Source organism: Phyllostomus discolor, chromosome 4 (genome assembly GCF_004126475.2).
Source record: "Phyllostomus discolor isolate MPI-MPIP mPhyDis1 chromosome 4, mPhyDis1.pri.v3, whole genome shotgun sequence".
NCBI lineage: Eukaryota > Metazoa > Chordata > Mammalia > Chiroptera > Phyllostomidae > Phyllostomus > Phyllostomus discolor.
Window position 1 is genome coordinate 203465911 of NC_040906.2, and position 14420 is coordinate 203480330.

General features: G+C 54.3%; 1 protein-coding gene across 3 annotated transcripts in view; it reads left to right on the forward strand.

The window, feature by feature from the left end:
* Window positions 1-12770, forward strand: part of ZDHHC14 (zinc finger DHHC-type palmitoyltransferase 14) — a 218612-nt gene extending 205842 nt beyond the window's left edge. For 2 of the 3 annotated variants that reach the window (XM_036024937.1, XM_036024935.1), the window contains one exon: window positions 10935-12770. In XM_036024937.1, the coding sequence (XP_035880830.1) occupies window positions 10935-11333 (399 nt within the window). In that variant the 3' untranslated portion in view covers window positions 11334-12770. The remainder of the gene's footprint in view (window positions 1-10934) is intronic. The other variant, XM_036024936.1, reaches the window with a different exon arrangement.
* The last annotated feature ends 1650 nt before the right edge of the window (window positions 12771-14420 follow it).

Consider the following 14420-nt stretch of genomic DNA (forward strand, 5'->3'; position numbering starts at 1 on the left):
AGAAGGGATAAGGATGTTCACCTTCCTGGATGGTGGTTGGAATTGGCTGAGATCCTGTCTGTTTCATCCCCCCGTTACCATTCTGTAACAGTGCTCCTGGCACATAGTAGGTGCTTCTTAAATGTACATTTGGGCAAATGTGAAAGTTTCCCTTACTGGGGTTTGCTCCAGGAAGATTCCTAGCAAATATTCGTTTGTTCCTGTCTTCCTTCTCTATTCCTTCCTTCCTCCGATTTTGTTCTGTCTGCAGAAGTGTCCGTCCTAAGTGTGGAACTAGGAACTAGGGTCAAGGAGTTCTCTTTAGTGCAGGGACAATGTAGCACAGCGTCACGAAGTGATGGCCTTGGTAGGGTCAAATTAGTCCATGGCCCCAGACACCAGAGGTCATGGTCATTTTACCCATTAAACACTGCAGGCAAAGTGCCTGTGAGCTTTTCTGGGAAGTGAAAAACTTTAAGACCTGAAAAAAAAAAAACAAGTCCTAAGACACAGAAAGAAAACTATAAAATCAACATTAGTAAACATTTCGTGCCTACAAGACACATGAATATGTCGACTTCATTCATTATTCAATTTCGCGCTCATGAAAATTGTCTCACATTTTCGAGATGGTTTGCAGGTTGATTACGTAGAGATCGTTAGCGACGGTAAAGCCGCCGGCAGGCAAGTTCAGGAGTGAGCCAGCAGGGGCCCCTCGCACCCTCTGTCCCCCCCGCCGCCGCCGCCACCACCTCTGTTCCAAGAAGCCCCGGTTCCACTCCGCTGGCAGCTGGGAAACAATTCTCTGGTCCCCGGGCTCTCGCCCGCAGCTGGGGGTGCCCACGCACGTTAGACAGTCGTGGGGTGAAGGATGAGCCGCGTTCTGTGTGGCCCCGCAGTTCATCACCAGAACTGGAGGGTTGGGGGAGGCAGATCCTGCTCCGTCCAACAGGGAAATGTCCTTCACCCAGAGCTCGTGGGGGACAGAAGCCCCTCCCCCGGAGATGTTCCGGCTGGGGGAGTCTGCACCCCCAGGGAAGTAGGCAGAGGATGCAGCATTGGTGGGAGGGCCATGCACTGGCCTTGAGGGCCGCTTCCCGTGCAGACCCTGTCAGGCGGGCTCCGCTGTCCTCCGGGCCTCCAGCCCGCTCGGTCTGGTCAACAGGCCGGCGTCACTGTGCATGTGTAGGCCGTGCAGGCACCAGGAGCATGTGCCTCTTGTGGTGCCAGCGGTTCTTCATGGGCTTCGGTGGTGTGAGTACCAGGCTGACGGGTGGACGTGGAGGCAGGGCTGGCGCGAAGCAGAGCGTGAAGCTTGACCTGGCTCCACCCCTCTTTGGGCTCACTCATGCTCCCCTTGCGCAGTCTTTACTGTATCACGTCCCTTGCCAGCATGCGACATGCCACGTAGGTAACTCACGCCGACCCTCACAGTCCCACGCGGCTGCTACTGATATTGCCCCCATTTTACAGATTAACACAACTGAGGCTCAGAGAGCCTGACTCCCCGTCTGTGCTCGTAGCCCTGCCCGGTGTTGGCCAGTAGCCGCCACACTGGCTGTGTGCGGTGACGATTCTCCTGCACGCTTTCAATCCTCGCCACCGTGATCCTCACCCTCTCTCCCCTGTCAAAGCTGCTCTCAGGAAAGTATCTGTCATCAGTCATCTGTATCTCAAAGGGAGTTTAAGCCAAATTTCAGGGACATACGAATTTCCATTGTGAGTGAAAGATTTTGCTATTAAAAGCATTTCAGCCTTTAGTAATAATAATAATAATAGAATGCTTTAACGTTTTTCGTTCAGCACGGTATCCTCATTATCTAGAAAGGTCCCTATGATGAGCGGTTTCAGCCGAGGGTAGTTGAATGGGAGGGGGCGGGGAGAGACTGGCTGACCGCTATGTGGCCGAGCTGAGATTTTTCCCTCGGCAATCTCACTCCTCACGCCGGAGACCTTGCTCTTCTTGCCCACGCAGCAAAAGCCTCCCGGGGGGCGGGGGGGTCTCCCGGAGTGGAGTGGCACGAAGGCCCCGCCCAAGGCTGAAGAAGTCCCACCACGTGGGCCTTCCGTGCAGAAGGACCGTGACTTTGCCGTGGTCACTCACAGAACCCGGCTGCGGAACTGAACATGTGACCCATTCATAACTGAACCTGCAACTTGACCAGGCAAATGTCTGTGAAGCATCTTTGGTCTCTGCTCTGTACCAAGTGACAGTGTTGATCGGTAACAAATTGACTCCTTTTCTCTCTATTTGCTCTCCGAAGCCCACGCTACTTGATAGCCCTTTGGACTAGCCTAGCCTGAGTGCTCAAGTTTTGTCCGGGTTTCGGAACCATGTCAGTATCCAAGCGATTTACTCACCTGGCCCAAGGGTGAGCTCTGCACTCGAACTGTTCAGAGTTCATGCAGTTTCTTCGGTATGCAAGTTACCATTTTTCATCAAACTAAGACATTTTTATCCATTATGTCTTCAGTTTTTTCCCTGCTTTATCTCATTCTCTCTCTTCCTGGGACTGCAATTTCTCACATGTGGAACCTCTGATATTACCCCAGGAGACAGCTCCTCGAGGTTCTGTGCATTTTCCTTCAAACTTTATCTCTTAGTTTTTCAAACTGGATTATTTCTTTGGTTCTCTCCTCACGTTCAGTGATTCTTCATTCTGCCATCTCCGATCTACCCCTCAGCTCCCCTAGAAAATTTTTCATTTGGGCATTATTATATTCTTTATTCTAGAACTTTCATTTGGTTCTCCTTATTTCTCTGCCGAGTTGTATTTCTCTGCTGAGATTTTCTTTCCATTTATTCAGGGGACCATATTTTTCTCTAATTGTTTGAGCATAATTACAATATTGCTCAAAGGCTTTGCCCGCTGAGTCCAGTTGGGCTGCCTTGGGTGTGGTGTCTGCTGACCACCTATGTCCTTGACTCTGGAGCACACGGTCCTATTTCCTTGAGTGCCTGTTGATGTATTGAATACTGCATATTTTAAACAATATGTTGTAGAGACTCTGGGTTTTGTCATCTTCTTCTGAAGAGCATTGATTCTTGTTTTTTGTTTGGGGGGAGTTTAGAGAGGGAAGGGAGGGAGATAGGGAGAGAGAGAGAGAGAGAGAAACATCAATGTGCGGTTGCTGGGGGTCATGGCCTGCAACCCAGGCATGTACCCTGACTGGGAATCAAACCTGCGACACTGGTTCTCAGCCCAAGCTCAATCCACTGAGCTACACCAGCCAGGACTGGCATTCTTGTTTTAGCAGGCAGTTCAGTTACTGGCTAATCATCTTGAACTTTCAAGGGTCTCACTTTAGGGCATGATTCTTCCTCCTAAGGCACAGCTTTCCTAAGGCCCTCACTGGACGTCAGGGATGTCAACATGGTGTTGGAGTGTTAATGAGGTCAGTGTCCCCCAGAACTAAGTTTGCAACCTCCAGCATCTCTGTTCCTCTCTCAGCCCCACTGCAGCTGCTGCCTGGTCAGTCCTTGCAGGGAGGGAGGCTCGTCCTGCACATGCGCACCGTAGCCTTTGGCTACAGACTCATAAGGGGCCCCCACTAGGACTTCTGGCCCCCTTCTCTGCACAGCATCCTCTTCTTTAATGCCCTGCCTCGTGGTCCAGCTGCTGCAGCTTCCTCACACTCTGATCTCTGCCTTCTCCTCTCAGCAGAGCTGCCGTGCTCTGCCCGGACCTCAGCCGCCATCAGCGATGTTCACGCCGGCGCGCCATGGCACACTGCTGTGCCTCAAGGGGCACGCGGGTGTTCTGCCAGAATGTTTAAAAACAGGACTGCCATGTTTAGTCAGGGGAGCTGACCTGTTTTCCCTTCGATTGTCACATTAAAAAATGACAACAGCCAACACCATAGCCATCCAGTGTGAGTGAATCAAAATAATATTTACTGTTTTTGTCAAACCGGCAAAAAAAATGCAATATATATGCTGGGGCACTGCAGAATTTCGGTGATTGGTGTGTGTGTGCCTGGAGAGGAAAAAGGTCAGAAGTCGCTGGCCTGCGTCCTGGTGGGCAAAGCCTCCTCCGGGGAAGGGCCGGCCGCCTGCAGGCTCGCCTCGGGAGTCTCCCTTCTCCCAGGGGCCGCGGCGTTGCGTTGGGTTGTGCGCTGTTGGGAGCCGTGTGCCCCCTTGCGTGGGGCAGTTCTGTGTGCCCCCGCGTGCAGAGCGGGCACTAGTCCACTGTCGGTCACGCGTCCTCCCTGGGACAGAGCCTGTGTCTGTGATTCGGGGACACGTTGTGGCCAGCGTTGCCACACGCCCAGACACACACGGTCGTTACCCGCTCCGCCAACAGCAAGTACGGCATTGACCTCGGGACACGATTTCTGTGGCCGGAGCTTTCGGTGAAGGAGGAACACCTGGAGACACGTAGGTTTAGCACCAGGCCCGGCATGTTCGTTTGCAGAGGAAGGAAATGAAGAAATTATTTTATTTTTAAGACCAAAGTCGAGATCATTCCTGAGTGATAGGAAGAGTGTTTCTGGGGAAATGCGTGCTATTTTAGGAATGAGAGGTAAAGGCTTAGGTCTTCGATAAGACACAATGATATTGCAGAACGGAAAGCCTAGGTAGATAGCCAGCCCTGGCCTCCGAGTGCCCACGAAGGTGTTATTTACTGTGTCACATCCAGGAGAGTTCACCCTTCGCTTCCCAGCTCACATGCTCTGGGGTCAGGGACAGTGATCTCGTGCCCCAGTGGCCTGCCCTCGACTCCAGACACCCAGAGAGCACAGCGTTACAGAAGTCACGGAGTGACACGTAAGCCTGGAAGGGGTGCCTGTCACCCCAGCGTGCGTGGCCTTCGTCCTCCGAACACCTGTGAAGCTCTGGGGCGCCACGCGGACTTCAGCGCCAGATAACCCTCCGTGCCCCCCGAGGATCACGTTCCCGTTCCTCCTGTCTTCCCCGTGGGGACCTTGTGTCCTGACCGAACGCTGAAGCCCCGTGCGTGGGCGTGCCGTCCCGACACCACTTGTGGGCCCGTTTTCCGTGGGACGCGTCTGATTGTTGAATAATTTAAGTTCACGCGTGCAATGGGGCTCACGGTTCCTGCCGCGATCGGGCGCTTGTAGCTGCAAAGCTCCTCAGGGATCACGTGCGACGCACAAAGACTGCAGCACCTGGTTCTTGGAATTTCCTTTTTCTTCTTTTTCCTCTTTTTTAGAAAACGATTTCCTATCTTCCTTTAACCTAATTTTTAAATCCCCCTTAATCCAATATCAAAACAGGACTGAACCCAGTGGTTGCATAATTAATGAAACTAGTATATTGGGCCTGGCTGGAGTAGCTCAGTGGATTGAGCTCGAGCTGCGACCCAAAGTGTCGCAGGTTCGATTCCCACTCAGGGCACATGCCTGGGTTGCAGGCCATGACCCCAGCAACCGCACATTGATGTTTCTCTCTCTCTCTCCCTCCCTTCCCTCTCTAAAAAAATAAATAAATAAAATCTTTAAAAAAAAAGAAACTAGTATATTGGAAGAACTCTCTGTGCATAATCTGAAAAGTCAAATATTATAGAAAAAATAACTTAAGCAACTTTAAATGATAATGTTGAATAGAAGAATAAAAAGGAAGCTCTCCTCCCAACCTGCACTTTAGGTAAATTTTAGACATTTGCAAGGTTTTTATAACTGTACATGAGCATTCATAAGACCCCAGAACACAGTGTCAGAGGTGGGCAGAAATGAACAATGCCCAATGTTACTATGCTGGCAGAAATTGGAGCAAGTTCAGTAAGTAATTTCATTCATAATGTCTATAAAGACCATCTAGAAAACTCCATGCTTAGCTTTCAGCAACACTGAATCGCTATGCAAGGGTCATCTCAGACAGGAAATCAGCCAGGGTGACGTGAAATTCCCGCAGGCGCAGTTCTATTTGTAAATCTACAAAAGCAAAAGTGAATTATCTCTGGGGTGTTTTAAAGCTGCAACATTAAGTGGTAACAATGCCTGTGACATTCGAACATCTGAAGCCGTAAATGTCTTTGCCGGCTAAATGCCAGCGCTCCAAGCAGGCAGTGCGTCAGCAGCTGTCACGGCGGCAGCTTCCAGCGCCCCCGGCCAGGGCCCCCCTGCCCCACGCTCAGGTGGCCCTAGGTCGGTGCGGACAACAGAAGGAGCTTTTCATAGACACTCTCGCAAGGGGTCAGGTGTCCGTTCTGTTAGGACTCAGCATTTGGATGACCTTGACCCCCAAAGTGGCAATTTCCTGTGGTTCAACCCTGTCGTTGATAAACAGGGATTTGTAAAGGGTTATTTTTTGGAAAGAAAACATGAGTGTCTCCATTTCCTGTTCATGGTAATGAGTCATCATTGTCCAGCATCTTGGGGCTTGTTTTTTTTTTCCTTCAGGTTTTGTAACTGGTTATATCCATTAAAACGCCCCCAATGGTGTTCATGCCGGGATGTGACCCTGCGGAGTCGGGAGAGAAACCAGTGAGCTGTGAGGTCTGCCCTGCTGGGTGGAGATGAGTCCTCCCGGGAAAGGCCAGGAAGGTGGGGGTGGGGGCGGTAAAAAGGCCAAGGGGAGAGGAGAGAGATGTGGGAAGGAAGAGAAGCAGAAGGAGAAGAGAGGAAAGGAGTGGGAGGGAAACCGACAAAAGGAAGAGATGGAGGGGAAAGAAGGAACGAGAATCCACGGCACCAGACAGAAAGCGATCAAACAGCAAAATGAACAAGAGTGAGCAGAGAAGAACCAGAAGCAGAGGTGAAAAGGGAGAGGTGTCAGAATGCCTGCTCACGGGGTCATCTCCGTGGGAACCCTGAGATACTGGCCGTCTCCTCCCTTGGAGTTCCCCGCTGGGATTTACAGCGTGAAGGTTCGTCAACCCGCTCTCCTTGGAGCTCTGGCCATGTGCAGGATGAAGAAGAGCTCTGATGTCTTAAAAAAGTCAAATAGCCCCCAGTCATTGAGTTTCTTCCAAAAAGGAGCTGTTCAAAACGTGCAAAGTTATTATTATGAGAGTTGTACATCCCATTGGGCAGGGCCATTGCCCTGCCCTTGGTTGGAATCTGATAGAATCCATCGTGTCCCATCCCGGTGGCCGGGCGTGAGCCAGTGGGAGCTCAGAGTGGACAGGGTCCTGCAGTGCAGGAGAAAGCCCCTCCCTGGGTGCCCGAGGGGGAGTGGCCTTCTCAGCGGAAATCAGTGGAACGCGGTGAGCTATGTTCAAAGTTGGGGAATACAAGCAGGATTTAGACACTTATGCTCACGGATGGGTATTGTTAATGAGATGCTTGGGGCTGAATTTCTTTCTTTCACGTTTTTAATTTTTGCGTGTTACCCCTGGTAAACCAGAGAGCAGCTTCGACAGGTCCCCGGCCCTGCGGCTGAGCTGGGGTTGGCTGGTGTTCACAAGTCCTTCGTTTGGCCACGGGAACACTGGTGAGAGAGTGCAGAAGAGGACCCAGGTCTGAGGTGCCTGAGGCATGCAATTTGGAGCCTTCTTTAAGAAAAAGAAAACAATGTGCAGAACAAAACCACGTGCCAGAAGGAGGCGTTGGGAGGGGGTGGTGCCAGCAGGCGGCCTGCACTGAAGCCTCGGAGCTTCCCAGTAAAGAGGAAACCCTCCCCAGGCACGTGCTGCCCTGTCCCACCAGCCCGGGGATGTTACAGCGTCAGGTCGCTGCCGGCTCCTCAAATTCCACGTGACTTGCCCGATGAACTTCAGCTCTAAGGAACTCAACAAACTACTGTTTGCAGCCCTTTATTCCAGAAGGTTCTGGTGGGTGTCCCAGAGCTCTACGGCCGGGCCAGGCCTGAGCAGAGTGACCAGGGAAAAGGAAAAGGGCAAGCAACCAAGAGACAGGGAGGGAGAAGGTGAAAACAGGAGGGCAGCCCCTGTCTCCCCTCATCCGTGGGCCCCCTCCTGACCTTGACAGCCTCCTCCAGCTTTGACCTCTAGCATGCTCCCTTGGGAGTCTTCGAGAGCCGGTCCCTAAAACAGAATTGGTCAGTTGGCTTTCTGTTAAAAAATAGTGAAGGCTTTCTTGGAGCCCCCGGAGACAAGCCCGTCTGACCTACAATCTCATTGTTCCCGAGAGCGGGAGGGGCGCGGGGGGTGGACGGAGGCGTTAGGATGACCAAGGGCCGCAGGAGGAAAGGCTGAGAGCAGGGCTTCGTCACCCAGGAAGGGGCTGGCCCGCCGGGAGGCTGTTCCTGGCTGCAGGAAGCGGAGGCAGTCAGTCCAGCAGCTCCGTCAGTGAGAAGACTAAATGGTACTTTCACGAGCGTTCTGTGCAAAGCACAGCCCATCCAAGGCCCTGCCTGGGCTAGCTTCCAGAAGATGTTTAATCAGGAAAGCCGCTCCGGCCCGCCTCTGCCCTGTCAAACCTGAGCCAGTGTGCGGAACCACCGGCTGACTGTGTGGGAGGGACAGCGAGTGAGCCCAGGGCCGGCCTGAGCTGCCTGCAGCCCGACAGCTGGGCTGCTTGGGGACCCCCAGCGAGAAGGGCCCCTTCCCCAAGCTGAAGTACCTGGAGAGCAGAGAAAGCGACTCGGGCGCTCTTTGGCAGGGACTGCTGTGACAACACGATCTGGAGGTGACCGGGGAAATGTCTGCACTCAGTGGCGGCTCAGGCCGCACGGCCCCTTCTGAGCACCTTTCACCGGTGGTTGCACAGCATCCGAGGACCCTCCGCCCACCCCGGCCTTTCCCCAGCTTCTCCGGGGCTGCCGTGAAACAATCATGGAAAAGCCAAGATGTTCCCTGAGGCTCGCTTTGCTCATAACACCCCATTAGGAGTTTAACCTTGGCTGGAACCAAGGTCGGTGAACTCCTAAAACCTGTACCTTGCTTAGACTGGCTCCTCCCCCTTCTCGTGGAGGCCTGGGGGCAAGGAAGGGGTGGCCCGCCCCTGTAGTTTTAGAAAGAAGCCCATTCGGCTGAGAATGACACGTGACTGGAGCAGAGGAGATAAAAGCTTAAGGAACTGCGCCCCTGGCCTCCAGTGAGCTCTGTCCCCAGACGGCTGCATTTGGCGGAACCTGGTTAAGCTTCTGTGCCTGGAGGTGGGTCAGGGAGCCGCTCAGGGGTGCCTGTGGGCAGCAGTGGGTCAGGGGGCAGCTCGGGGGCGCCTCTGGGCAGTAGTGGGTCCCGCATGCACCATGGAGCTCTCAGTAACTCCGGAGCTCCGAGAAAGAGAGGGAGGGGTACGGAGACAAGTAACATTCACCAAGCACCTGCAGTGTGTCCAGTGTGCAGTGACAAGAGGTTTGCAGTCGAGCAGTCCCAGCCCCAAACCCGGATCCCTCCCCTCGCCTTTATCTGCAAGGTCTCCGTCTGCACTCAGGGTCTTCATGTGTAGAGAGGGAAACACGGTGTTACAAGAACTTTTGAAGACGTGGCTCGGACGCTGGCTTACGCTGGAACGTCAAGTCCCGGCGTGTTCACCTAACACCCACACCCACAGGAGAAACCCTAACGAGTCATCGCACAGGGTCAGGTGCGAGATCGTGAGTGAAGCCTCCTCCAGCTGCTCGGGAACTTGCCCGAAGCTCAGGGGAGGGTTCCCCGAGGAATTGGGGATCCGCACTCCTTCGGCCGACGAGAAGAGTGGAAGAAGTGACACGAGATAGAATACGACTTTAGAACTCTTAGAAGAAAAGGGAATGTCTCATAAAAGGTTGGCATTCTCTTTCGCAGGTTAGAAAACACCACGTTCGCTCCATTAGTGGTTCTTGAACGTGAAGGCAGTTGAGCGGGGCATTCTGGGGCTTTTTCGGGCCATCTCATCAGGCTGCAGGAGCTTCTCTGGCCCGTGTTCTGTCTGTCTGTCTGTCTTGGTAAAATATACATAATGTAAAACATCATTTTAGCTCTTTTTCAGCGCACAGTTGTGTGGCATTAAGGTCCTTCACACTTATTACGCAGTCCCCACCCCTGTTCGTCCCCAGAACTCTTTCCCTCGTGCAGAATGGGAACGCCGGCCCCCCGGCGGTGTCCAGGCCTTTGGGGTCCCGGGGCCGCACTGGAAGCAGAAGAGTTGTCTCGGGCCGCACATTAAACACATTGCGATGTGTAATCACACAAAAAAAGTCTCATCGTGTTTTAAGTAAATTTATGAGTTTGTGTTGGGCCACACTCGCAGCCGTCCTGGGACCCATGTGGCCGCCAATAACTTCTTGTTACTGGTCCTGGTAGGCCCTGGCAATCAGCATTTTACTTCTGTCTCTGTGACTTTGACTACTCTAGGGACCTCACAGAGGTGGCATCGTATGGCATTTGTCCTTGGCTTGTTTCACTCGGCGTGACGTCCTCGAGGCTCACCTGTGTCATATAGCCTGTGTGAGGAAGCCCACCCTTTTCACGGCTCGGGGGTATCCCACTGTGCATGAGCACTACATGTGGTTTATTCACGCATCAGTCGATGGGCACTTGGGTTCCTTCCACCTTCCGGCGACCGGGAGTAACGCTGTGATGAACTTGGGCCTTCAGGCCCCAGCACTCGTAACGACACAGTAAACTCGGTTCTCGGCAAACAGGAAACAGCCACTCAGACTGCGGCCAGTGGTGAAGCAGCCCGTGGCCCCGTCCATGGGATTGTTTCAGTCGAGGTGACATTGGTTAATAAAATCGTGTAGGTTTCCATCGGGACAAGGCTGTGACCCATGGGTGGGGTTGTTTTGAAATAAGATCCTGTCTGTGAACCTGGGCTGGGGCCCCGTGGCCTGAAGCTGCATCTCACCCCTGGGCACCCATGGGGGACTGTGAGCTTGAATGCCAGGTGTCGGGTTTTGCTGCATGCTGGGTGTCTCCAAATAAAGCCGGCTGCTGCGCATGCTCTCTGCCCCTGGCTAACTGAGGCATCACTAACGAGTTTCTTTCTCTCTCACATCCTGCCCACCCTCCCTGCCCCGGTGCCCCCCTCCCCCCCACCCCCCCGCCACCCGGTGCCATCTCCTCGTCTGGGCTTCTCTCTGCTGGCTCCCTCCTGCGCTCCAGTGCGACCAAGACCAGTGCATTCAGAGCACCAAATTCGTTTTGCAGGCCGCGGCCACGCCCCTGCTGCAGAGCGAGCCCAGCCTCACCAGCGACGAGCTGCACCTGCCCGGGAAGCCGGGCCTGGGCACGCCCTGCGCCAGCCTGACGCTCGGGCAGCCCACGCCGCCCTCCTCCATGCCCAACCTCGCCGCCGAGGCCGGGCTCACAGACATACTGCCCCTGAAGGAGGAGCACGTGGGCCACCAGTTCCTGACCCCAGAGGAAGCGCCCTCGCCGCCCCGGCTGCTGGCCGGCAGCCCCCTGGCGCACAGCCGCACCGTGCACGTCCTGGGCCTGGCCAGCCAGGACTCTCTGCATGAAGATTCGGTGCGTGGCCTGGTGAAACTCAGCTCCGTGTGACCGCGCAGCCCGGCGGCCGGGGACTGCAGGCCGCAGGAGCGGGCGGAGGGCGGCTGCCCGCAGCCACCCTCCCACGACCCAGTGCCACTCTGGCGAGGACGACTCCCGGTCCTGGTCACAAGGACCACGTGGAGGGTCCATGGATCCCCTCTGACGGCAGAGGCGGCAGGACCCCAGTGCTTACAGCTCGGTGGTTTTGGCATTTGCTTCCCAAACTGACGGCTTTGATAACAACGGCAATAGAGAGGTAGCTGTTTTCAGGCATTTGGGAATGAAAGGTGGGCGTGGGGACAAGAGGAGCCTGGGGCGTCTGCCATCAGCTGCTGGGGAAAAGGACAGTGCCTGGATGTCACGCTGTCTGCTTGCTGCTCGTGTGACAGACACACGGAAGGTGTATGAGACTGGTGGCCAGACTGATATTGCACTTACATGTTATGCTACTAATATCTGAAATAGACATGCCATTCCATTTGTTAATTTAAAAAAAAAAAACACCTAAAGGGAAAAAAAGCGACCAGATGTGGACTTTGCATGCCACGCTGTCCTGTTTACAGTGGTGTTGGTATTCCAAAGGACGTGCTGCTTTCCTCTTTCCTTTCTTCTTAATTTTGTGAGTTTTCACGCGCTGTTGAATGGGAAGACAGTGCAAGGAACCAGGGCTAACGGACAGCGCCGTCGCGGGCCAGCCCGTCTGGCCCCGGCACCCCTGGGTGGGGGCTGCAGAGGGCTGCGGGGCTCTGAGCGGACCGAGAACCAGTTCACCTTCTGTTTAGAAGTCCCCCGAGGTCTTGTGTTGTGCCCCGCCCGCCACAGTCTCCGCCTCCTGCGTGACCACACTTCCTGTGGGCAGCCAATAAAGTGACGTCCTCTGTTACTTGGGGTCTGCGTGCCGTTGTCCTTCACAGCTTAAACGACAGCCAGGTCCTCGGGGTGGCTGCAGAGGGTCTGTTCCTACTGAAGTGTCCCTAGCAAGGAGCGGCCCCCAAACCGCCCAAACTCAGACCGTTGAACTGTGGGTACGGATGGGGTGATTTCTCAGATAAGAGAGCTTCTTTTTCCATTATTTGTGTCGTTTCCTTCATCACCTCGTTTTGACACAGTTTTAGCGGAATTTGTTCCATGTGCACCGATTGGCCTGAGGCAGGTCCTCTGTGCCGTGTAGAGGGAGCAGGTACCTGGGGACAAGGTGTGCCACAGGACCACCTTCTCTGCCCTGCCTCGTGCGGACGTGGCACCAGTGCTCGGAAGGGTGGCCTGCCATCCTGGCGAAGGCATTGAGAAGAGAGGAGAAACCAGTCTAGAGTCTGGGCTGAGATCACGTAGATCGTCATTCTCACCTAGACACTCGCCAGAGTGGAATTAAGAAAATTACCACTCCATTCATCCGGGCCCCTGTGTCATCTGGAAAGGAACCGGCTGTGTACGTAGGGAGCGAAGTCGCTGTGGAGGCAGCCGCAGGGGCTGCGGGGACTCCGTCCTGGCTTCTCTCCAGATGGTAAACGCAACAGCCACATCCATTCGGGCTGAAACTCCCGCGGCCCCTGCAGCCGTAGGGACGACAAGGTGCATCGACCAGTGACACAAGAAGCCCCAGGTGATTGGCATTTATGGGAAAAAGCTGTTTCATCTGAGAAAGAGCTGCCATTTTTATATAAAAGAAAAAGAACGGAGGAAAGGACAAAAAAGCACAATTTCTAGTCTCATTTGGAACAAAACCAATTCTCCACAAGTCAAAAAAGTAATTCGTGCTGGAAATAACCGCAGAATTCTAGGCCACGGCATCTCCGAACCATCTCTGTCCCATATAGTATATCGGATAGAAAATGCGGAAGGTAAATTGTGTGTAGCTATTATTCGTTTTCTGGACCCCCTAACTACTTGCACACACTTGGAATTTAGAATAAGGAGGACAGCACCTCCCTGCCCTTAACAACCGCTCCCAGCCGTCAGTGCCCGGGGATTCCTCTTGCACGCACTGCCTGAGGGCAGAACGGGACAGCCCCGCCACCTGCCTCCACACTTCCCGTCCCTCTCTGCCCCTTCCATCCGCTCCCCAGAGCCAGGCTGCGAGCTGGCCCCAGCGAGGGGCACGGACAGCCCCTTCTCCCTCTGGGTCTGCGTGGCCCAGTTCAGCCCCAGCTTCCGTCCCTGCAGCACAGAGACGGCCATCTTTGGGGTCTTCCCACTCCCAGCGTTCTCTCATTCAGTGCTCGCTGATGTCCGAGCACCAACCCCCTTCCCGCCTCCCTATGAAAAAACCCAAGAAGCAGGAGTCATTACTCGTTTGTCTTTCGTTGATGAATATTTACATAATATTGATGATCCGTCCCCCAGCCCAGCCTGCACCCCATCCCCAGTAACCGCATCGTTTATCCAAGAGGGGATGGGAAGTTCGGTGAGACGAATCAAGGCTATTCAGCATCCAAGAGGGAGATACTCACTCAATGAGCCCGTTTGCTGGGACAATTAACGTCTTAAAACCCCAAACCAGAGAGATACCCACAGCCCTGTGCTCTGGCTTGGACAAGAACAGGGAGGGTTGTGGAATGAACAACTGTGCTCCCAGGGCCTCCCTCCTTGCACTTGGGGGCGGGGGGTGACCTCAGGACAGTGACGTGCCTGGTGAGGGGTCCGCACTTCCCAGGAACTGGTTGATGCATTTCTCAGCGCTGAGCGGCTCCATCCAGCCGTGGCTGGGCAGATCTCAGTCCTGTCCGGCTGTCACTGGTCGATGGCACGCTAGCTCTAAAGACGTAAGATAAATATTTCACCGTGCTATTAAAGCTTGGACCATTATCAGACATCCACATCCATACTCATTTTCTTCTTTAAAAATTCATCTGCTCTTATTCTCCCAGAAGCCCTCCAGGGACAGGGGGCTTCTCGGACGCGTGAAGGCTGAATTCAGCCTGAAAGCCCTGGTCCCCTGGGAAGGGCGGTGCGTGGAGCCGGTAGTCCGCCTCCGAGAGGGCGCGCTGATGTGTCACCCTGCGCCTGGAGGACTGGCCCCACGTGTGGGTGTGTGCCCGCCCCAGCTTTTAAATGGAGCCGTTTCAGCCCATGAGAAGGACGGCGTGCACCCTCCCT